Raw genomic sequence first — 25706 nt, 5'->3', positions numbered from 1 at the left:
TCAGCAAAATGAGGTTCTGGTACTGATTCAGTACTTTCTTACCCGTTCAATTCTTTCTCTGGTCCTTTCAGTTCCTACCGGAACTTCATGAATATGATAATGGCAGCAAAGGAAACTCATGACCGGATCAGGTGCATCAAATAACTCTCGCAAGTAAGAGAAAAATCCATACCGTCTGAAACGAAAAGCATTTACTAGATTTTTCTTAAAAAAAATCATTCACAGAAATCTGATAGTTAATGAGTGGCAAATAATAAAATATAATAGTACAGCAAAAATGTGTATTTTAAAATCACTTAATATTAAGTGATTAATGTTGAGACTTATTTCCTTGTCAGGAAAGCTTAATATATTCATGATTACAAACTTTATAATCTCTTCTGTTTCTTGCATTGCTTTTATACTTAGGATGTTTACTTACATTCAGAATTAAGATGTTCACTTATAGCTGTTTTATAACTGCAAATTTTCTCTTTAGTCCTTCTGAAAATTACTTCTGCATTATGAAGTGATGATTTGTTTTACTTTCCCAATACCTAACCAACTATTTTAATATCTTTCATTAAACAGTCCAATATTATTCCACTGATCTGAAACATCACCACTATATAGTATTTCATGGTTTGTCTGTTCCTAGATTTTTCCTTATTTTAGACCTAAGTAGAGATCCTAAAAGGGAATCATATAGCCTCTAACATTTATGTGAGATAAAATATACTTAAGAGCTAAATGAATATTGATTAACCAAAGTAACAGGTTAATTCTAAAAATATTTTCGATACTTACTTTAGCTCATTCAGAGATCTTGAAGGTGCTTTGTCTGCATATGAGCTCTCAGGAGCAATAACAGCATTTACTCTTAATTTTTTATTGTCACGAATCTGAATAGAAGGGAAAGAAAATATTTTAATTACCATATACTATCAATCAATGATTTTTAAAGTTATATTCCTACAGGTATTCATAAGATGATCAGAACCTGGGTATTTAATGGTACTTTCAAGAAAATTTTTTAGTGTGGTAATGACACTATAATTACATGTTTTTATAGAAAGAATTTATCAGTGAAAATAGTAAAAGAAATATGTTCTAACAGTTAAGGAAGCAGTAATACCAAAACTTTCAGAAAAGAGGAGGAAGTGCAACAGCCATTTCCCAAATCATTTTATGATTCCAGCATAATCCTGATACCAAAACCTGACAAAAACAATATCCCTAATGAATACACATGCAAAAATCCTTTACAAAATATTAGTACACAGAAACTTTTTCCCCCAAAAACTTCGCATTTAATAAGTATCAAATTTTTAAATATATTTATATTTTGATCAATTACATAAATTAATTTAAACTCAATACAGAAGAAATTTAGCACAGCTTTAACATAAGAAAATAAAATTTTAAATGTATTTATTTTGGTTGCAAAGATGTATATGACAGTGTGATCGATATGACTTTCAAGCATAAAAATATATAGAAAAATTCTAAGGCAACCAACTGCAGGAATATGAAAATTTGATCTAATGGAATTGACCCCTGTCCCTCAAACCAGCCTCCTATTCCCAAACATTCTAAGCTCCTCTGGGGAAGGCACTTGCTGGTGGTGGTGGTTAGAAAGTGATCGCCAGCTTGTGTAAGTTTCATTACTTTTACTTTTGTCCTGTGTGACAGTACAGACTAAAACATACACTCCCCCCCCCTTTATTATTACAATAATATGATCTCAGATTTTCACAATTTTGGGGGGTCCCATTATGGTAGAGTTTTGCTGTTACATTAGGATAAAATCTTGTGAGGAAATTGCAATGAAAATGCAACTTCAAGAAAAAAAAGATTTAAAATTTTAAATATTTGTGTATTTTTCTTTGTGTATTATCTATAGTGGTTGATGGTACAATATGTGAACAGTACACATGACCAAGTAGAGTTTATTCCAGAAATGCAAGACTGATGGAAGGTTTCAAAAACCAATCTAATTTATAGCAACAGAATAAAGTACAAAAGCCATATATGATCATGCCAATAGATGCGGAAAAATACGGTAAACAAACTAGGAACAGAAGGAAAACTTTATCAACCTGATAAAGGGCCTCTATGGTAATTGTACAGCAGACATAATACTTATTATACATGGTAGTATGGGAAATGGTACTCTAATAGATAATATTACAGGAGGCAGTTATATACAATAAATTTCACAATTTAAAATACAAAGTCACACAAGTGAGAGGAAGTTCTGGTCCTGCTGAGAAGCTATGGAAAGTTACAAAAATAAAGGTCAAAATTTCAGGAACCCATGTCACATTATCCATATAGGATTCAAATCCTTAGCACAGAGGAAGCATGAGTTTTTGACTCCAAAAAAGGCACTCAGTGTAGGCTAAGCAGGCCATTTCCAACAGAAAGCACCTAATTCCACCTGACTGAATGCCCTTCACAGCATGCCATATCAGATTTATAATCCAAGTAACCTACTTCTTCAAAAAGCTCTCACACCAGACCAAAAACTCACTGGATAAGCTTAAATAATTCCAAACTAAACAACTGTCTAACTTTTTGGAGCCCATTCTATAATTTTATACATGCAACTTTTTATGCAATTACCATATATTCCTATTCTCTGCCAACCCCCAAACCAGAAGGAGGGCAAAATGGTAAAAGCCAGAAAAAGGATTCTTTCCAATCACTAGTGTACCACAGAAATAGAGGACCACTTAGGTGATTCAGGGTCCTGTCCTCATTCATACCTGCTAGCAAAGATTTAAACAAAACAGAATCTAAACCTAATCTTTAGGGCTTTTAAAAGAAGGTGACATACACAAAAGGAAAGAAATCTTACTGACAGTAACAAGAGCTAACAATACATACTTTATAGATAACCACATGTAATAAAAATAATCGCAAACAAGCACTGTTCTACACACCTTTTCATTTATTAACCAATTTAGTCTTCACAACCAACTTTTGAAGCAGATAATATATCTACATTTTACAGATGAGGAAATTATGGCATCAAACATTTAGGAAACTTGCCCAATTTAGTAGCAAAGCCAGAATTCAAATCTTGGCAGCCTATCTATAGAGTCTGTGCTCCTACCTACTAAGCCACATTGCCTTGTAGTGGCTTAGATTCTCAGTGGTGTTTCTGTAGCCAGATACAGAATTCTCATTCTGTATCTCATTCTTTTCGAAGAGGTTTTATTTAAAAGCAACAACATATTGATTCCCACGCTCCCCATCAAAGAAAAACCGAGTTCATTCCAATATATTTTCAAAAAGGATGTCTAAGACCAAAGGTCCATCACTATGGTTTTTTTCTTAAAACAGTATGACAGAATTATTCTTACTAACTCCAACTCAAAACATGTTACAGATGAAATTATGGGCTGTTTTTTCCTTGCAAAACAAATTCATTCCCCAATGAGCACAGAGATAAAGAAATTCACAAAACTGAATGATTTTACACAAGAGTTACTGCTGGTAGAGTTAGTCACTATTTTTTGCTTTAGTTTGAATTTAAAAACTTAAGTACCAGAAGATTAGCACCAGGTGAATCAAAGTATTATGTTGGTTACTTGCCTCTTTGAGAAAAACCTCCATATCTTCTTGACTCTCAAATACAAAAGCTCTCAAGTCATTTGATGAAATATGATTTTCAATATATTTGGCATTTTTATTATCTTTCATATTGATCTAAACAGAAAGAAAATATAAGTTAATTCTCATGAAATCCAATCCAAACTGATTACTAGAACATAATTTTACTTTGATTTGTGTAATCCGATTAAATTTAATAGCTGGAGGGGGGGAGAATTTGGTATTGAAGATTCAACATTTTAAAACCTCTACTTAATTTAGTACCTAGAAACATCTAATCAAAATTGATATGCATCAGGTGCTTATTCACGTCTTGTTTTTTGTTTTACTAAGAAATAACTATGTTCCTTTTATAGTCAACTCACTGGGAAACATCTGAAATAGGCTTAGACTGTAATCTAAGAGTGTATTTCTCATCTATCCCCAAACTTTTAACATTTGTCGTCCTAATCTTCAAGAGGAAGTCATACATGGCAATAACTGATCGGTACAAAAACACAAAGAATTAAAACACAACGTTACCAGTGCTTTCCAGAGAAATCCTAGGCTTGTACCACAAAGAGCATAAGCTTTAGGATTTATCTTTTAAATATTAAATCAGGCACTTCTGCATGTGAGGCTCAATGTTATGGAAAATAGTAAGGTCAAGATAACAAATTGTTTCAAGATGACTACAATCTACTTTCTGCAGATTTTTAAGTAAAAAAAAAAAAACAGAACACAATAAAGCTCTATAATAGGTGTATAAAAAGTGCTCTCATGGAATTTTAGAGAGGAGAGAGATAATCTTCAGCAGATGGAAATCAGCTTTCTTGAAAAACACATTTATGAAAGAAAAGGGTTTTAGGTACCATATATATATAAAATACCGCATACTAGTTAAGAGCTAAGACTCTGGGGTCAGACAGATGTTGCTTCAAATCACGTACCACTTATATCTCTGAAAGTTTTAGTTAGTTCTTCACCCAAATGGGTACAGTAAAACAGTCTATATCTCAGGAATAAATGTGGATTAAGAGAGCTAATAAACTTAGTATGCTTGTCATACAAACATTGGCAAATATTACTCTCTATTTTAAACTATAAAATATCATTTAGCATAAAAAAATCGAAAACTGATACACAAGCAAACAAAGTCACATAAAATACCTGGACATAAACACTACAGAAATTTAGCCTCTATCGTTCGACTTTTTTTTTTTTTGCTATCAGTTACTTCATTAGAAGGAATAGTACAAATGAAAGAAAAGTGGGTGTTAAGCTACAACTTATAGAAAGGGTAAAATAACCCCAATGTGACTGCAGAAGTCACCTTTTTAAAAGTCACACAAGTAGGGGTCATGTCTGTCCCTGCCCAGTTTGTGCACTTCCAGAAGTGACCGCATCACACTTTTTTCGCCAGGTAACACGCAAACTGCACTGCGTTCAGTCTGGCTTCCTGACATCCTGAAGGAAGAAAGACTTCACCACTTTGTTGGCTCTGAAGCTTCATCAACTACTTAGCGGGCTCCCCCTCGTCAGATTGGTAAAGAAAATATTTGGCAAAGTTCAAGGCCACTCCTTCACAACATAGTGAAGACAGAGAGAGGCAGACAGAGGGAACATAGCGCTCCAAGGTGATCTGGTGGTTGATGGCAGACTCACAGTTCAGATTTTTAACATGAAATCTTTCTATATATCCTATCCTAGAACCGGTTTTATAAATTCATTAATCGGTCATAAATGTCCTCTTACAGTAACAGACCTAGAATGACCTTTTTAATGGCTGCATAGTATTCCAGTCAATGAATATAGAATAATTTACATGACCAATCAATTTCTTTGGAAATTTTGTTCTTTGCCCCACCATTATTTGTGCCATTATAAACACTGCTGTGAGGAACAGAACTATAAATACATCTTTGCACACTTCTCCCACTGTAGCCTGGAATGGTTAGAAATAACTCATGGACATGGATTGTTAGTTGACAAGTTATATGGCTAAAATTTTAAGTTTAGATGCTGCTAACTTGTCTACATTGGTGACATCTCAACTAGATATTGAAACATTAAGTGTGTGTATGTGTGTTGGGGTGGGGGAACACAGTCGGAAAGGTGGTAGGAAAGGTAAAGGGTTATTCCAGAAAGGATAAAAAGCAAGCAAGACTGTATCTTTTTATCTCAAAGATTCAAATCTAATTTGAAATATATGCCAGCGAGTAATCCCTTTTGGTGACAGCCTACTACTACTAGGAGACCAAATGATAAAAGGATGGCAAATTTACTAAGGTTGTGAATTATAATTTTGAGGTTGACATTTTAATAAAAATCTGTTCACAATTATAAGGCTCAAAATATTTTCTTATATTTTCTTTCAGTCCTTACCAGATTAATCAAAACAATAATGTCTGCTTCCAAAATAGATATTCCCTTCTTGATCTGGCAAAAATACTCTAATAATACATACCTGAGCAAGAAGAGAATACAGTATTATGCATATTAATTTTGCTAATATAATCTAAGATATTAAAAAAGACAACTACATGAAAGGATTTTAACTAAAGAATAATACAAACATGAATTAAAGAAGATAGAAGTTTTCATGGATTCTGCAAGGATCTACAGTGCATTCATTTCTAAAGTTAAAAAAAAACAAAAACAAAACCACCCAGCAATAACAATCCTTAAGTCATTTTTGGGTAAAGTTTTATCATCGCCAAAGACTGGTTTTTACTTTATTTTCTCTTTCCATGGCCAAACTTATTATTTAAAATATTTCAGATAGAAATCTTCCTAGCCATTCCATGGCCACACTTCATTAAATGATTTACTCAATATAGCTTACCCTATTCTTAATGACCCATGATCATCAAAAAGAGCTATCCATCAAAGGTTTATGAGGTCAACAGACTGCTGGCTGCATTCTCAGAATCCTAAAAATGCTCTGTTACTTGTAGGTGACTTTCTCTTCTTTCTTCTGTTGGTCCCCCCCCATCAACATAGTTATTTACAGCAGTTTCCAGCCCTTGGGCGGCATTTAATCTATGGCCTGCTGTAACCTAAGAATAACAACTGCCAGAAGGAACTAGCTAACCAAACTAATTTTCTACATGATTCTTGGTCAATAAGCTAACAGTTTCATTCTCTTTCTAGACAAAGTTCAAAGACTTATTGGTCACAACTCAGGTATGGATTCAGCAACCAGTAGCCACAAGTCTGATAATGGAAAACCAAGGTGTTAATAAGACTAGGAATTCTTAAAACAACAAAAATCTATAAAGTTTATAGATTATAAAAGGATTATAAATTAGAAAACTAAGAGATACAACCAAGATGAACAAAACTTCTTACCGTGAGCATTATAGGCTCACAGACTCTTTGCTTAAATTTGTCCCGGTTACTTCTTAGCCATAAAACAGCATCATATGTGTCACGGAATCTTTGTCGCAGCTTATCTTCCTTCTGATTCATAAGACTGTCAAATCGTACAATATTATCACCCACACCTAAAAAAGGAAAATAAAGTATTAGTTCTCTGAAAACTTTCATGAAATAATCCACTAGTAATACAAAAGGGTATCTTAGATCCAAAAGTTAGCAACACCACTCAGCAAGTACCCACCACCGTGAGAAAGCAACACCCTGCACAAACGGCTATCAAATTTCCAAACATTTCAGATAAAACATGATCTTTAAGCTACCAAAATTAAACAGGTCACAAAAATAAATAGGTCATGTATAAAAAAAAAAAAAAAAAAAAAAAGGAGTAAGGAAACACTACATTTCCTAACATGAGACGATTGCAATAGGCCTTCAAAATTCTGAGAGAAAAATTTTCAACCTAGAGTCACATATATAACAAAACCAAGAAAAGCAGATCAAGAAATAAAGGTATTTTTAGGGATGCAAAGACTCTGAAATTAATCCCCAAATATCTCTTCTTACAAGGTTACCTAAAGATGTGTAAGGAAGTAATTTAAGAAAATACTAAGTAATGTAAGAAAAACAAAAAGCCCACGGAATTCAGGAATAGCTTTACCCAACACAGAAAAGGATCTGTGACAAAGCCCGACAAATCCCAGACAACAGCCACCACACAGGCAGCTCTGAAAACAATCCATTTAGATGGAAGGAAGTGGATGGAGGGCTCCAGACCTCAAGAGAATGCCTACTCTTTTTTTAAGGAATTGTAAAGCAAATGGTTTTTGGTTTTTTTTTAAAAGGTAAATTAAAACCTTTAAAAAAAAATAGCTATCAGTGAAAGGAGATCCGATCAAAATGCACTACCTGGCTCTGCTGTGAACTAAGTTTCACTGCTGTAACAACAATACTTAATATTTCTAGCTTTTAGAACTCTTAAACATAGCACATAAAACTTGATACGGTTCTCAATAAAATGTTTTCAGCCTTGAAAATATAAAAACCAGAGTACAAATTAGAGGACTTAGAATGTCAGAAGAGCAGAAAGTAAAAAGGATGAGTCAAAGTGTGTATTCAAGCAATACAACTATTTAATGACACAAAATATAAAGATAATCATAAAGGTTAATGATTAGTAACTAATATTAATAATCCCACTTGAGGCATTCAAATAGGATGGGAATTGTTATGAGCCAAAATCTGTATCTCAAATTACAAAATATCAAAAGATAGTATCTAAAATTGATTATCAAGGCATGGTGAAATAAGAACATAATGAAAATATAAATGAAGATCTACTGGAAAAAACTGCTGAGTTAAAAATGCACACACCTGAGAGTGGGTGTGGAGGTTTGAAAGAGGTGGAGGGCACTCTGCTAAACATAAAATTGAGGTTGTTTTCTTTTTTACTGATCTTAGTCGTATACACTGAGTAGACAGAACTTAAGACCTCTTCTATCTGAATAATGTTATAAATCTATTTTCATGGTCCATAGGAAAGAAAAGCAGAGATGAAATTGGATAGGTTTCAAAGGGGCAAAGCTAATGGAAGGTTCTGAAGACTAGAATGAAGAGCTTAAATTTGATCTGATAAATAACAGTGAGTGACTTTGTGAAGAAAACAAAGGAAACCATTTTTAGAGAATTAAATCAACTGTCATAATCTAACATACATAAGGCAATGGTAGCCAGTGGCAAAGCATGGTATATGCTACCTATAAGTGATTAAGGCATTAACTTGGAAAAATCAAGCTGAGCTTCCTCAACAAGGGGATGTGAGTAGCTAAAGACACGGTACCAGGGGAAGAAGAAAGCCCATCAACAGAAACAGATCTCCATTTTACAAACATCTCTTCACCCTAAGTTTCATAAGACTTACTCTTTCTCTCCTTCTCTAGGCTCTCCTTCTCTCCTCGCTTATCAATTACCTCGCCTTCACATAATGCCTTTTCATCTTGAACTCGTCTCAAATCATTTGTAATGGCATCAATCTGGGGCTGAAGATTCTCACAGTTTTCTGAGGTCTTCAGTTCATTCTGCAAATCCTCTATCATCTTCCGAGTGTTACTTATCCTCCTCTGGCGGTCGTGTTCTTCATTCTGTTTTACGGTTAATGCCTGCTGCAGTTCCTCAATCTAATAAAACAAAAGAAGGATGGTACTGGAGATTGTTTTTTCTCTTGCTTTATAAGGCTTTTATAGCAACAAAGTATTTAAAATGCTAACAACCTAAGCATGGGTGTTCTCACTAAAAGGTACTCTGCTATAATTGAGTGTTACTCCTACCAGACCACCTGCTATCTTTATTTGTTCACTAACATATCCTAAGTACCGAGAGTAGTGCTTAGCATATAGTTAGCACTTAATTAAATATATGCTCAATAAACAAAATATCTATAAAGCCAATTCACAAATTTCTAAATACTGACAGGAAATTCATATTACATACCAGAAGACCACAATTAAAACAGCATTCACATGTATATGACAAACTTTCAATAAAGCAGTAATAGAAATGACAATGAAGATTAGGTCTCTTAACTTTAAACTGAAACTTTTTTGGGGGGATTTTATTTATTTGAGAGAAAGAGTGAGCAAGAGAGAGAGAGAGAGTGCGCCCATGAGCAGGGGGAGAGAGAGAGGGAGAAGCAGACTCCCCGCTGAGCAGGGAGCCTGACACGGGGATCAATCCCCAGGACCCTGGGATTATGACCTGAGCCAAAGGCAGATGCTTAACTGACTGAGCCACCCAGGTGCCCCTGAAACTATTTTCTTTCAACAGAATTACTAATACTTGAAATTAATATTTTGAGATTAATCCAACTATATGTTTAGATTTGTTGACATATTCAAGGTAAATTATTTTTAAAAAACCCAGATCATATAAGATGCCAGTGGATTTTTACCAAACCTTATAAAGTCTACCTAAGAGTTAAGACTTTAAGATACACATACATACACAAAAATACACATTATACAACCCTATTTTTTTACAAAAATAGAATTTTGTACTGTTAACACAAATCACATAATCTGTTAGCTTGCTTTCATTCCAAGTCCTATTTACTTACCCTTCCACCCTCCCCATTATCAAAGTAGGACCAAATTCATTATAGAAAATATGGAAAGTACACTAACTTTTAATAATCATTTATAATCTTAATATCCTTAAACCTTTACATTTTAATACCTACTTATATCTTTCTATAGAACATATGTTTTATGGCATCACTAAAATGTATTGAGAGCAGTTTCTCATTTCTCCCATGTCCTTAGCAAATAAAATTTTGTTATCTAAATGTCTGGTTATATGGATATAACACATTTTGTCCCATTCCCTACTGTTGGACATTTGGGTTGATATCAATTTTTCCTTTCTAAAAATTTAACTTTGACAGTGTCAAGAAAATGAACTGAAATATCCAAAATCCCATCTCCTATACCAAACATGCAGAAGAAAGAATTATTAAAAAGTTAAAATACGTATCTGTGATTGAAAGCTGACAATGTTCAATGGACCTAAAAGAAGGAAAGAGACAAGAAGCCACAGTGTCCAGCCAGGAAACCCATGAAGTCCAAGGCAAAGGGAATAAACAGGTATAGAATTAAGAATCACCAGAGCCTGGGTCGCTCAGTCATTAAGCATCTGCCTTTGGCTCAGGTCATGACCCGGGGTCCCGGGATCGAGCCCCGCATCGGGCTCCCCGCTCAGCAAGGAGCCTGCTTCTCCTCTCTCTGCCACTCCCCCTACTTGTGCTCTCTCTCAAATAAATAAATAAATAAATCTTAAACAAAAAACAAAAACAAAACACCAAACACATGAAGAAGTCCAGCTCCATGAAAAAGGGACAAGAAATTTAGCAAACAAAACCTTTGTACTCCCAGCAAAACAGAGACCCACCAAGCTACCAAAAATCACTGGGCTACTGAAGAAATCTGTACGACTAGAAGGTCTGACTTGAAAAACTAGGAAGCAGCCCAGTCATCCCTATCCTTCCAGGTAAGTTTTCTGAACTCTAATTCATGAGCAGCTCTCACCCAAGACACTTCCATGACTAATCCCATCATATTCTGGTTTTAGCTCAGACATCATAGGTCCAAACTCCTAGATCACCCATCATCTTCAGTTTCCATGAATGTTCTCTCTTGTTCTGACAGTTGGCTATTCCTGAAAGACACTTCTCTCTAGTATCCTAAGGTGACCTCTTGCCACAATCCTTCAGACAGCTTCAGAACTCAGAGGTGGGGAGGGTGTTAATCCTCATTAATCCCTACTGTACTATTTCCTCCATTAACTGAGCCCCACTTAATGTCCCTTGAAGGCTGTGCTATCAGGTTTCACCACCCATTATCTCTGTTGCTGTGTTAATACCTCCTCAATATCCTTCCTCCATTCATTGATAATTTTAGCATGCCACTCACTGTTTTTCTCTCCATATGCTGAAGTCCCACAATCTCTTTGGCCTCTGTGTTCCTGGACTTCTTCAACTTTAACCATCTTTTCCTAAACCCCTCCTCAGCTACCTTCTTCTATGGTTATACTTCAGATCATGTAAAGCACCAAAAATCGTACACCTGAAAACCATTTCTACAATTCTATTCTGCCAGTCCCCTTTACTTCCATTTTACTTACTGTGGTATCCAAACTATTGACTCCATAGAGTCCTGCAATCCAGTGACCCTACTCTATCTTTTCACAATCCATCATCCCCTTCATTTCTTTTTTTAACCTGTTGAGGTTCTACAACCCAGCACAAGAATCACTCCTTTGGAAAGACTCTTGACCCTCCCCCATTCCTATGTCACATCAGCCAGGAAAAAAAGCACAGTCTCTATTGAACCTAACTTTATACCTTCTATGTATCTGTACCCAAGCAGCTGACGTAACTCTCCAAATACACATCTCACTTTGGGCGCCTGGGTGGCTCAGTTGGTTAAGCGACTGCCTTCGGCTCAGGTCATGATCCTGGAGTCTGTGGATCGAGTCCCGCATCGGGCTCCCTGCTCGGCAGGGAGTCTGCTTTGCCCTCTGACCCTATCCCCTCTCATGTGTTCTCTCTCATTCTCTCTCAAATAAATAAAATCTTTAAAAAAAAAAAAAAATACACATCTCACTTTGAATTTATGACCACAAAATTTAAATAGGAACTCAAAACTACTAGAAAAACCTATGACATTTCTCTAATAAATACGTGTGCTCATTCTAAAAGGAGTTCACATCTTGGCCTCCACCCTTCCTCAGTCCTTTATTGCTGCAGGCCCTCTACTCACTCAGCTAAGGACTTTGTCTCATACTTCATTAATAGCATATAGTTAAAATCAGTACTATGAACAGAGTACCATTCCTGCTTTAAAACCTATCACCCTATTGCCATCTGTACTCACTCCATTTTATCTTATACAATGTAAGGAGAGTTTGTGCGTGTGAAGCAGATGTGTGAAGCAAATCTCCTGCACAAAATCCTTTCTAGCATTTACATAGCTGATAGTTACTGTTAGAGTCCTTTTCATATAGTCACCCATTCAGCTCTTACAACAACCCCATGAAGTGAGTGCCATTATTCCATCTTTAAATATGGGGAAACTCCTCTGTAACTGGTCTATAAATAATCTGGAATGCAAATAATTTTCTTAAAGATAGAACAAAAATACAAAGAAAAGGAGTATCTCAGAGAAGAAAGGGCTAGAGACATAATCCAGGAGATTTTATATCTCATAAGAGAGGGAGGAGAAGAAATCAGAGTATAAAAACTCAACACAATGAATTAGTAAATAACTGGTTTATACATACATAATAAGACATACATAATCTCACTACTTTATAATTTCACAGCACCTACGGTTAAAAAAAAAAAAGCCACCCCAAATTCCAGAGACCAAAATGCACACAAATACACTCATGGACATATACACACCCCAACAAGCCAGCACGGTGAACAACAGCACTCTTGAAGAAACGGAGTGAGAGAGACATCAGCTTTCTGAGCAGCACTGCTGGATGCTAGCACACAGTGGGACAAAATTCCAAAGGGCAATTATCTTTGATCTAGAATTCTTTTCTGGCTAGTTCTAGCTAAGTTGTCTATAAAATTTGAATATAGAATAAGATGCTTTCAAAAATGCAAGGATTCAGACCTTTTACTCTTTTTCTTATTTCTTAGGCATCTACTTCAGGATGTATGTGCCATAAACCGAAAAGCGAACTGAGATGGAATAAAGCCATGGATCTAGAAAGCATGACACCAACACTGGAAATAAAGCTACCTAAATCTAACTAAGGCTACTCCAAGCACTGTTTCTCTAATTACTTATGCTGAAGGACCTATTTTTTAAAAATTCCAAGCCATCAAAAGTTAACTTTATCAATTACAATAAATTAACAGTCATTTCGGAAAAGAGCTTGTCAATTCCTTCAAAAGTGAATTGTATACCTAGGATATTCTACCTAGGAAATTATCAAAGAAAAATGAAAGCACATATTTATACAGAAACCTGTACAAGAATACTCATGGCAGTTTACTGGTAATAGCCCCAAACCAGAAATAACCTTAATGTCCATCAATTGGTGAGAAGATAAACTGTGGTCTCAAGGGGAAAAAAATTCATTAAACAAAAATAAAAATACAACCTATCAAAATTGGTGGACACAGCTAAAGCAGTGATGAGAACAAAGTTTATAGCATTAAGTATATACACAAGAGGAAAAGTCTCAATAATCTGAGATTCCACCTCAAGAACCCAGAAAAAGAGCAAAATAAACCCACATCAAGCAGAAAAAAGGAAATGATAAAGATATGAACAGACATCAATAAAACTGAAAAGGGAAAAACAGAAAAAATCTATGAAACAGCTAGTTCTTTGAAAAAAAGCAATAAAATTAACAAACCTCTAGAAAGGTTGCCCCCCAATCCCAAAAAAGACAGAAATTACCAATATCAAGAATGAAACAGGGTTATCACTGTATCACTACAAACATCAAAAGGATAGTAAGAAAATTTATGCACACAATTTGAAAACTTAAGACACAATGGACCAATTCCTCAAAAAACATTAGCTACCACAACTCATTAAATATGAAATAGATTATTTGAATAGCTCTCTATTAAAATTCGTACTTTTAAAACTCCCCAAAAAAGAAATCTCAAAAACCCAGAGAATGTCATTTGAGAATTATTCGGAAGGTTTGAAGAAAAATTAACACCAATTCTACACATTCTCTCCCCCCCCCCAAAAAAAAAAAAAAAAAATTGAAGAGGAGGGAACACTTCCCAATTCATTTTATAAAGCTAGTTGGTACTCTGACACCAAAAGCAGACAGACAGTACAAAAACTATAGAACAATTTCCCTCACATAGACACAAAAATCCTTTATTAACAGAATTCAACAACATATAAAAGTATATTTATATACCACAACCAAGAAGTATTTTTAGGGATGTAAGATTACTTGATGGTAAAACAAACAAACAAAAACAATGTAATGCATATTAACAAGCTAAAGATGAACATGGACACTATCATATTGATAGATGCAAAAAAAAAAAGCACTTAAGAAAATCCAACACTCAATGATAAATACTCTCAGAAACATGGGAATAGAGTGAAACTTCCCAAACTTGATTAAAAAAACATCTATACAAAACCTACAGCTAACAATATACTTAATGGTAAAAAACCAGTTGCTTTCCTCTTAAGATCAGGAACAAGATAAGAATGTCCACTCTTGCCATTCTTATTCAACACAGTGCTGGTAGTTCTAGGCAGCACAGTAAGGCAAGAAAAGAAATAAAAGGCATATAAATCAGAAAAGAAAAAATAAAGCTGTCTCCATTTGTAGATGACATGCTTGCCTATGCAGAAAATCCCAAGGTCTCTATTTCTTTAAAAAGAGAGAGGGAGAGAAAAAAATCTCTTGGGTGTAATCTCACAAAACAAAGAGGACATGAATACTGAAAACTACAAAACGCTCACTGAAGAAATCAAGTATCTAAATAAATGAAGACATACCGTGTTCAAAGATTGGAAGACTCAACACAGTAAAGATTTCAATTCTCCCCAAACTGATACACACGTTTAATGCAATTCCTATTAAAATCCCAGCAACATTTTTCTGTAGATATAGAAAATATTTGGATGTCATCAGGAATGGCAAAATCACACTATGAAAATCCTCTCCTCCATAAAACAATGAAAACACTGAAAAAAACTATCAAAATCAACTTTTTTGGAACTCTGAAATTTAATCAAAGGCTTATAATTACCTAGAGACTGTTTATTCAAGAAAAATGCCTGAATCTTGGTTAAAAACAGCAAACCCTGTGGAATTCTGAACATGTCCCCATTCCCTTCCCCAGTTCTATGGCAGCCTTGAAAATCAACAGCCCACAATCACAGTGAAATCAGCAACATAGTAACACTGGAGAGGTCAGAACAAAGTTAAAAGGTTTCAGGTTCTCATTCTCAGAAAACTACCATTATCTGATCTAGCTGCACTTCCTGGAAAACCTTACCACAAGGCCTATCTTTATTTGACATGACTCCACAGCTTACAGCCTTTACCCTGAAGGCATTTGTTAAAAACAATCAGTGGCAAGTGTTTAGTACCACTGCTGTTTCATGAGGAATAACAGTTGTGGCAAACAATAAGCTAACCAAAAAAACTTAAGCTGGAGAATGAGACACCCCGTAGGAGACTTGGGAAACTTCTGGGGAATCCAGAAGGCTACATGTATGAGTAAACAGTATGTATGCCTAGGACTGTGCACATGCTCAAGACTGGAAGAGGCCCTAAGCTCTCACAGAGACTAAGGGCACACAAAGAATGTTTCTCCTTGAGGCTATGCGCAAAGAGAAAGTAAAACCCAAAACAGAGCTGTAAACTAGCATTGGATATTAACCAAAGCTTGCAACAATTCAGAGAGCACTTACTGAATCTTGGTACACAGTATACTAAAACACTACCCTGCTGTGTGTTGAAGGTGTGACCCAACATGCATGAAGAGACCCTCAACAAAGACAGGGAGACATCCTGGTTACAGTCATTTAAGGAAATATCTGACCAGTACAAACTCAGCAGAGACTTCAGTAGTGACATACAACAAAAAACACAAATTTCAAAGAATTAGTTAGGAAAGTAACTAAACAAACAGCAACAACAAGCCTGGGGAGGGAAGGACAAGTGATTTCAAAGCTGCTACATCATGCTACTTCAACTGCCAGTTTCAACAAAAATTACAACACTTTCAACAAAAACAAAGTATGGGTCACACACTGGAAAAAAAGCAGTCAATAGAAAATATCCCGGAGGAAGCCCAGAAATAGACTTACAAAGTAAAGACTTTAAAACAGTTATTTTAAAAATGTTCAATCAACTAAAGAACTAAATCAACTGAAGAACTAAATCAACTAAAGAAACCATGTCTAAAGAACTAAAAGGAAAGGAAGCAAACAATGTCTCATTGAATAGAGAGTATCAACAGAGGAAGAAAGTATAAAAAAGAGCCAACTAGAAATTGTGGAGTTGAAAAGTACAATAACTGAAATAAAAGATTCACTAGTGAGGCTAAAGAGATTTGAACAAGCAAAACAAAGGAAACCTGAAGATCGGTCACTTGAGATTATCTAGTATGATGAAAAGAAAAAAGTGATTAAAAGGTGTATCAAAGTATACCATTGTATATCAAACTATGCAGAACAGGAGTGTCAGAAGAAGAAAAGAGAAAGAGACAGAATGAATATTTGAGGAAATTAATAACCCCAAACTTCCCAGCTTGGATCTAAAACATTAATCTGCATGGCCCAGAAGCTAAATAACTTCCCAGTAGGATAAACTTAAGGAAGAGTCACATTGAAAAACATAATAGTTAACTGCTGAAAAAACGCTGGAAGAAAAAAGTTAACTCATCATGTATAAGGGATCCCCAATAAGATTAAAAGCTGACTCCTCATCAGAAACCAGGGAACTAGAAAGCAGTGAAACATCATATTCAAAGTGCTGGGGGGGGGGGGGGGAACAAGAATTCTCTATCCAATAAAACTATCCTTCAAAAACAAAGGATAACTTAAGACATTGCCAGATAGACAAGAACTGAGAGAATTCGTCATTAGCAGACGTACCCTACAAGAAATCCTGAAGTCTTTCATGCCAAAATGAAAGGACACTAGACAGTAACTTGAATCTATACAAAGAAACAAAGAGAACCAGTAAAGATAACTACACAGTTAATACAAAAAATAGTAAAATTTTATCTGTTGTTTGTAACTTTTTTTCTTTTATCTGACTTAAAAGACAACTGTTACGGTATTAATAAAAAATATTTATTTTCTTAGTCCCTAGTCCCTGGCTTGGAGTTCTAAAAACCCTTGGAATTTCCTGAGTGACAGGAACATCTTTTGTTTTGCATACCAAGCACCCAAGCACTTTGGACCATGCCTGATTTTATGCTAATAAGAGGACTCTTGGAAGGGTCCCCTAGATAGCTTCAGAATGGAGACTGGTTGCCAGAAGAATCAACCACATGGATTAGAGGGCTGAAACTTTCAACCCCACCCCCTGACCTCAAGGAGGGGGAAAGAACTGGAGATTGAGTTCATTTACCAATGGCCAAAAAATTTAATCAATCATGCATACATAATGAAACTTTAATAAAAAAAATCCTAAGATGATAAGGTTCTGGAGCTTCTGACTTGATGAATAGGTCAACATTCTGGGAAGGTGATGCACCCAGAAGAGGGAATGAAAGCTCTGAACACTCTATCCCCATACCTTGTCTTATGCAGCTCTTCCATATGGATGTTACGGAGTTGCATCCTTTATAATAAACTGGCAATTGTTAAGTATAATATTTTCCTGAGTTCTATGAGTTGATGTAGCAAATACCAAACCTGAAGAGGGGCTGCGGGAACCCCTGAATTTGAAGCCAAGTTAGGCAGAAGTGCAGGCAGCCTGTGTCCTGGGTCCTTGAGACTTATGTATGAAGCAAGGGCTGTCCTGTGGGACCAAGCCCTTAATCTGCCCTAATTCCAGGCGGTTAGTATCAGAATTGAATTGAATTGTAAGACACTTGGTTGGGGTCAGAGAATCAAACATTGTTACAAAAACAAAACTATATGAAGAAATAATTATAAAAGCTGTGCTGACAGGCTTATAATAATTAAAATACAATTTGTATGACAATAACAGCATAAAGGAGGGAGGAATGGAATGGAGCTATATAGGGGCAAAATTTTGCACACTACTGAAATTAATTTGGTATATGAACCAGATTGTTATAAATTAAGATATCGTTATTCTAAAGGCAGCTACTAAGAAAATAGCTCAAAAAATACAGTTAAGCGTCTGCCTTCGGCTTAGGTCATGATCCCAGAGTCCTGGGATCGAGCCCCGCATTAGGCTCCGTGCTCCACGGGGAGTCTGCTTCTCCCTCTCCCACTCCCCCTGCTTGTGTTACTGCTCTCGCTCTGTCAAATAAATAAAAATAAAATCTTAAAAAAAAAGGAAAGAAACAAGGTAATTAAAATGGTAAAACAGAAAATATTTAACATAAAGTAATAATAGAGAACTAGAGGAAAAAAAACTCCTAAGACGCAGTGACAACAAATTAGCAAAATGGCTCACGTAAATGCTACCTTTGCCAGGAATCACATCAAATGTAAATGGATTAAACACTCCAATTGAAAGGCAGGGAGAGGAAAAATGGATACAGAAGATGGATCCTGAGTTCATCTCCTCCCATGGACACAACAAGGTAACAGGTACAACTATACAAGTAACCCTGGAAACAATCTAAAGACTGGCAGAACAGATCCTCCACAGTCAACTGTGAAGAGGAGGCCACATAGAAAAGGATAGGAAGGACAGAGACACTACTGGAAAGTAAAGCCCTGGAGGCAGTAACCACAAATGGGGAGGACACTACAAACATGGAGAAATTAGAGGATCAGACCCCACACCAGGAAAACCTGGCAGCAGGGGCCTGCACTGGGAAGACGAATCCCTGTAACATGAGGCTTGAAAAATCAGTGGGACTTAAATCTGAAAGAGCCAGAGGGGAATAGGAAACTCAGCTGCTGCCCTTAAAGACTCGGCAAAACAAGTAACTCTGTGTAAGACACAGCACAGAAGTAGCTGTCTGAAAAGCACCTGGGGTGTAAGTGAAGGGGATTTACTGACTAATCTTAGAATGTGTGAAGGGACAGGGATCTTCAGATTTCTCCAGGAACAAAAGTGCTGGCAGATGCCACTTCTTTTCTACTCCACCAGCTTACATAGCCGGACACTTGCAGAAGCCAGCACCAACACTCTCCCCCATCTATCCTGCTAGCAGTATGTGCTCCATCCAAGCATTCCCCCGAGGACTGACCCATCCAAACCACTGCTCCTGCCTCACCACACCCTGGAGGCTGCCCGAGCAGGTACTGGTGCCAAAGTGATTCCTGCCTGGGGAGGCGGGGGGAGATAACCCCACACACTGGCACACCTGCAATTCCAGCAGCCCAGACTCTTAGCTGGCTGTGCAGGGAGCAAGCTGTGCCCTTTGATGCTCCTGCAACCATGGCAGAGAGGCTAACGGGAGACTCCTAGGCTGATGGCCAGCCCTGCCTACCAACAAGCCTGAGGCAACCTCAGGCCTCTCAACAGCACAGAGACCAAACCCTGCCTAGTGCACCCACAGCATGTAATGTGGGTCATGGCAGTCGGCTAGGCTGAAGGCAACAGTGGCTCAGCCACAAAAGTAGGGTATATGCAGCCCACACAGAGGGCACCTCTGGAGACCAGAGAGGGCAAGTGCTACACGGTACCACAGGACCTCTTCTACACAAGGCCATGACTTTAACAACTAGAAGATATAGCTACCCACCTAATACAGAGAAACACAGAGTCAGGCAAAATGAGACAGTAATATGTCCCAAATGAAAGAACAAGACAAAAATCACAGTAAAAGAGCTAAGTGAAATGGAGATAAGCAATGTACCTAATAAAGAATTCAAAATAATGGTCATAGAAATTGGGACATAAGAGTAGATGATCTCAATGAGAACTTCAACAAAGATAGAAAATATAAGAATCAGAGAATTTAATAATGAAATAAAAAAATACACCAAGAGAATTAACAGCAGATTAGAAGACACAGAAGAATGTATCAGTGATCTGGGGGACAGGGTAATAGAAAGCAATCAAGCTGAATATCAAAAAGAGAAATACTAAAAAAAATGAGAATAGATTAAAGGGAACTCAGCAACATCATCAAGCATAGTAACATTCACATTATAGGGATCACAGAAAGAGGAGAGAGAGAGAAGGGGGCAGAAAACTTATTTTAAAAAATACTAGCTGAAAAATTTCCTAATCTGGGTTAGGAAACAAGATGAACCCAAGGAGGACCACACCAAGATACATAATAATTAATTTTTATGAGAGAATTTTTAAAGGAGCAAGAAACAACAGTTACACACCAGAGAAACCCTGTAAGGCTATCAGCTCATTTTTCAGCAGAAAACTTTGCAGGCTAAAAGGGAGTGTCACCGATATAGTCAAAGTGCTGAAAAGACAAGACCTACAACCAAGAATACTCTACCCAGCAAGGTTATCATTTAGAATAGAAGGAGAGAGAGAGTTTCCCAGACAAACAAGTTAAATGAGTTCATCATTAAATTTAAAGGAAGCTCTTTAAGTGCAAAGACAAGGCCATAATTAGAAGAAAATTATTAAAGGAAAAAAGTCTCACAGGTAAAAGCAAACATATACTAAAGGTAGTAGATCAGTCACTTTTAAAGCCAGTTTTTAAAACACAGAAGTAAAATCAATTATACCTACAAAACCTTGTCAGGGATACATAAAACAAAAAGATGTAAAGCATGACATCATATCCATAAAACGTGGAGGGGAAGTAAAAATGCAGTGATTTTAGAATGTGCTCAAGCTTAAGCAACTATCAACTTAATATAGACTGCTACAGACATAAGCTGTTATATATGAGCCCATGGTAACCACAAATCAAAAACCTAAAATAGACACAAAATAACCCAGAAAGGAATACAGGCATAACACTAAAGAAAGCTTTCAACCATAGGGTAAGAGAGCAAAAGAAATGAACAGAAGAGCTACAAAAAGAAGCTGTGAATTGTGTAAGACTGAAGAGTCACAGACCTGTACCCCTGAAATAAATAATACATTATATGTTAATAAAAAAAATAACCTGAAAGTAAAAAAACAGAAAATAAACAAAATGGCAGTAAGTACATACCTATCAATAATTACTTCAAATGTAAATGGATTAAATGCCCCAATCAAGACACAGAATGACTAAATGGATTAAAAAAAAAAAACCACCACCAAGACCCATATATATGCTGCCTTCAAGAGACTCACCTCGGGGAAGCCTGGGTGGCTCAGTCGGTTAAGCGTCTGCCTTCAGCTCAGGTCATGATCCCAGGGTCCTGGGATCGAGTCCCGCATCGGGCTCCCTGCTCCGCGGGGAGCCTGCTTCTCCCTCTGCCTCTGCCTCTCTCTATCTCTCATGAATAAATAAATAGAATCTTTAAAAAAAAAAAAAAAGAAAGACCCCCCCGGACCCCAAAAAAAAAGGACTGAAGGGAAGGGAAGGAAAAAAAAAACCCATGCAAATAAAGCGGGGGGGGAAAAAAAAAAAAAATCAAGGGTAGCAAAAGAATATAAGATAAAATAGACAATAAAACAGACTGAAGCAAGAGCCAAAGAAGAGCACTACATAATGATAAAGCGATCAGTCCAACAAGATATAACAATTGTAAATATGTATGCACCCAACATAGGAGCACCTAAATTATTTCATAAATATTAACAAAGTGAGAAATTGACAATAATAGAGGACTTTAACACCCCACTTACATCAATGGATAGATCATCCAGACCAAAAAAAAAAAAAAAAAAATCAAACAGTGGCTTTGATCACTTAGATTAGATAGATCTAACAATATACACAAAACATTATCCCAAAACAGAAAACACATTCTTTTCAAGTGCACATGGAACATTCTCCAGAAAAGAGATCATGTTAGGCCACAGAACATGTCTCAACAAATTTAAGACTGAAATCCTATCAAGCACTTTTTCTGACCACAACGATATAAAACTAGAAATCAATTACAAGAAAAATCTGGGAAGACCATTAATACATGGAGGCTAAACAAAATGCTATTTAACAATGAATGGGTTAAACAAGATATTAAAGAAGATTAAAAAAAAATACATGGGAGACAAATGCAAATGAAAACACAATGAGCCAAAATCTCTGGGACGCAGTAAAAGCAGTTCTAAGAGGGAATTTTATAGCAACACTGGCCTATCTCCACAAGGAAAATCTCAAACAAGTGCTAACCTTAAACTCAAAGGAGCAAGAAAAAGAGCAAAGCAAGCCTAAAGCTAGCTAAAGGAAGGAAATTTAATAAAGATTAAAGCATAAATAAATGAAATATGGACTAAAAGAAAAAAGAAACCAAGAGCTGGTTCTTTGAAACAATAAAAAAATTGATAAACCTTTAGTCAGACTCATCAAGAAAAAAAAAAAGGGAGGACTCAAATAGATACAATCTGAAATGAAGGAAAAGAAATAACTGACACTACAGAAATAAGAAATATTATGAAAAATTATAGGCCAACAAATTGGACAATCTAAAAGAAATGGATAAATTCCTAGAAACATATAATCTCCCAAAACTGAATCAGGAAGAAACAAAAAATTTAAACAGACCAAAATCTAGTAATGAATCCAGTAGTAATCTACTCAAAATTCTCCCAGCAAACAAGTCCAGGACAAGATGGTTTCACAGGTGAATTGTACCAAACATTTAAAAAAAGGTAAATACCTATTCTTCTCAAACTATTCCAAAAACTGGAAAAGGAAAGAAAACTTCCAAATTCATTCTACAGCATTACAAGAATACCAAAATCAGACAAAAAGACTACCAACCAACAAACAAAAAACTACAGGCCAGTATCTGATGAATATAAGATGCAAAATCCTCAGCAAAGTATTAACAATCCAAATTCAACAGTACATTCAAAGACTCCTTCACCATGACCAAGTGCAACTTATTCTAGGGGTGCAAGGGTGGTTCAATATTCACAAATCAATGTGATACATCATATTAACAAAAGGAAGGATAAAAATCATGTCACCATCTCAATACGTGCAGAAAAAGCATTTGACAAAATACAACATCCATTCATGTTTAGAGAGAAACCTACCTCTACATGATAAAAGCTATGTATGAAAAGCCCACATCTAACATCATACTCAATGATGAAAAACCAAAAGCTTTTCCTCTAGGATTAAGAACAAGAAAAGGACATCCACTATCATCACTTTTATTCAATGTAATACTGAAAGTCCTAGCTGCAGCAATCAGAGAAGAAAAATAAATAAAAGACATCCAAACTGGTAAAAGTAGGAAAACTGTCACTATTTGCAGATGGTATACTACATATAAAAAGCCCTGAAGTCTCCACCAAAAAAACTGTTAGAACTGATAAGTGAATTCAGTAAAGTTGCAGGATACAAAATTAATACAAAGAAATCTGTTGCATTTCTACACACTAATAATAAAGAAAACAATCCCATCTATTACTGCACCCCCAAAATATAAAATACCTAGGAATAAATTTAACCAAGGAGGTAAAAGCCTTATACTCTGAAAACTATAAGACATCGATGGAAGAAACCAAGTGACACAAACAAATGGGAAGATATACCACACTCATGGAAGAATACCATTAAAATGTTTAAACTATCCCGAACAACCTAGAGATTCAATGCAATCCTTATCAAAATATCAAGAGCAAAAAATAAAAAATAAAGAGCATTTTTCACAGAACCAAGAATCCTAAAATTTGTATGGAAACACAAAAGATCTTAAATAGTCAAAGAAATTTTGAAAAGAACAAAGCTGGAGGTATCTCAATCCCAGATTTCAGGGTATACTCCAAAGCTAGAGTAATCAAAATAGTATGGTACCAGGCGCCTGGGTGGCTCAGTTGGTTAAGCGACTGCCTTCGGCTCAGGTCATGATCCTGGAGTCCCAGGATCGAGTCCCGCATTGGGCTCCCTGCTCGGCGGGGGGTCTGCTTCTCCCTCTGACCCTCCTCCCTCTCGTGCTGTCTCTCATTCTCTCAAATAAATAAATAAAATCTTTAAAAAAAATAGTATGGTACCAGTTGAAAAACAGGCACATAGATCAATGGAACAGTAGAGAGAGCCTGGAAATAAACCCACACCTTTACGGTCAATCTACAACAAAGGAAACAATAATATACAAAAGGAAAAAAAAAAACCCCAATCTTTTCAATAAATGCTGAAAAACTTCATAGCTACATGCAAAAGAATGAAACTGGACCACTTTCTTACACCATGCACAAAAATACACTAAAAATGGATTAAAGATCTAAACGTGAGAACTGAATACCATATAACTCCTACAAGATAACATAGGCAATAATCTCTTTGACATTGCCCTTAGCAACATATTTATGGCTATGTCTCCTCAGGCAAGGAAAAACAAAAGCAAAAGATAAACTATTGGGCCTACTGGTGTACCAAATACAACTACTGGTACACCAAAATAAAAAGCTTTTGCACAGTGAAGGAAGCCATCAACAAACAAAAAGGCAACCTAGTGAATAAGAGAAGACATTTGGAAATGATACATCCGATAAGAGGTTAATATCCAAAATATATAAAGATCTTATGTAACTCAATAACAAAAAAACAAAAAACCCCCCAAAAAACAAACAAAAAAAAACTCAACCCAATTAAAACATGGGCAGAAAATCTGAACAGACTTTTTTCCAAAGCAGATATACAGATAGCCAACAGAAACATAAAAAGATGCTCAGGGCGCCTGGATGGCTCAGTTAAGGATCCAACTCTTGATTTCAGCTCAGGTCATGATCTCAGGGTCGTGAGATAGAGCCCCACATGGGGCTCCATGCTCAACACTGAGTTTGCTAGAGATTCCCTCCCTCTGCCTCTGCCTCTCCCCCTGCTCTCTAATAAAATAAATAAAGTCTTTTAGAAAAAAGATACTCAACATCACTCATCATAAGGAAAATGTAAATTAAAACCACAAGGAGCAATCACTTTATACTAGTCACAAAGGCTAGTATCAAAAAGACAATAACAAGTGTTGGCAATGATGTAGAGAAAGGGGAACCACTGTGCACTGTTGTTGGGAATACAAGTTGGTGCAACCACTGTGGACAACAGTATACAGGTGCCTCAAAAACTTAAACAATAGAAATAGTGTAAGACCCAGTAATTCCACTACTGTGTATTTACCTGAAGAAAACGGAAACACCAGTTTCAAAATATATATGCACCCTATGTTTATTATAGTATTATTTACAATAGGCTAAGCAGGAAAGCAACCTTAAGTGTCCATCTGTAAATGTATAAACAAGATGTGGTGTGTGTGCATGTGTATGTATATAATGGTGTCCGTGTGTGTGTGTGTGTGTGTGCGCGTGCATATAGACTCAAGTACAAAAACTGCTGGTTGCCAAAGGGGAAGTGGGTGGGGGGATGGGTGAAATAAGGTGATTAAGAGATAAAAACTTCCAGTTATAAAATAAACCATGGAAATGAAAAGTACAACATAAGGAAAACAGTCAATAATATTGGAAAAACACTGTATGATAATACAGTGACTACACTTATCACGGTAAGCAATGAGTAG

General features: G+C 36.1%; 1 protein-coding gene across 2 annotated transcripts in view; it reads right to left on the bottom strand.

Moving 5' to 3' along the window:
- Nucleotides 1–25706, bottom strand: part of SMC5 (structural maintenance of chromosomes 5) — a 94076-nt gene that overhangs the window by 33123 nt on the left and 35247 nt on the right. For both annotated transcript variants that reach the window (XM_021694475.1, XM_044920808.1), the window contains exons 9-13: nt 8876–9131; nt 6928–7082; nt 3580–3693; nt 787–881; nt 43–175 (exon numbers count right to left, since the gene is read on the bottom strand). In XM_021694475.1, coding sequence (XP_021550150.1) covers nt 43–175; nt 787–881; nt 3580–3693; nt 6928–7082; nt 8876–9131 — 753 coding nt within the window. The remainder of the gene's footprint in view (nt 1–42; nt 176–786; nt 882–3579; nt 3694–6927; nt 7083–8875; nt 9132–25706) is intronic.

Source organism: Neomonachus schauinslandi, chromosome 13 (genome assembly GCF_002201575.2).
Source record: "Neomonachus schauinslandi chromosome 13, ASM220157v2, whole genome shotgun sequence".
NCBI classification, from domain to species: domain Eukaryota; kingdom Metazoa; phylum Chordata; class Mammalia; order Carnivora; family Phocidae; genus Neomonachus; species Neomonachus schauinslandi.
This window is presented reverse-complemented; position numbering and strand designations above follow the sequence as displayed.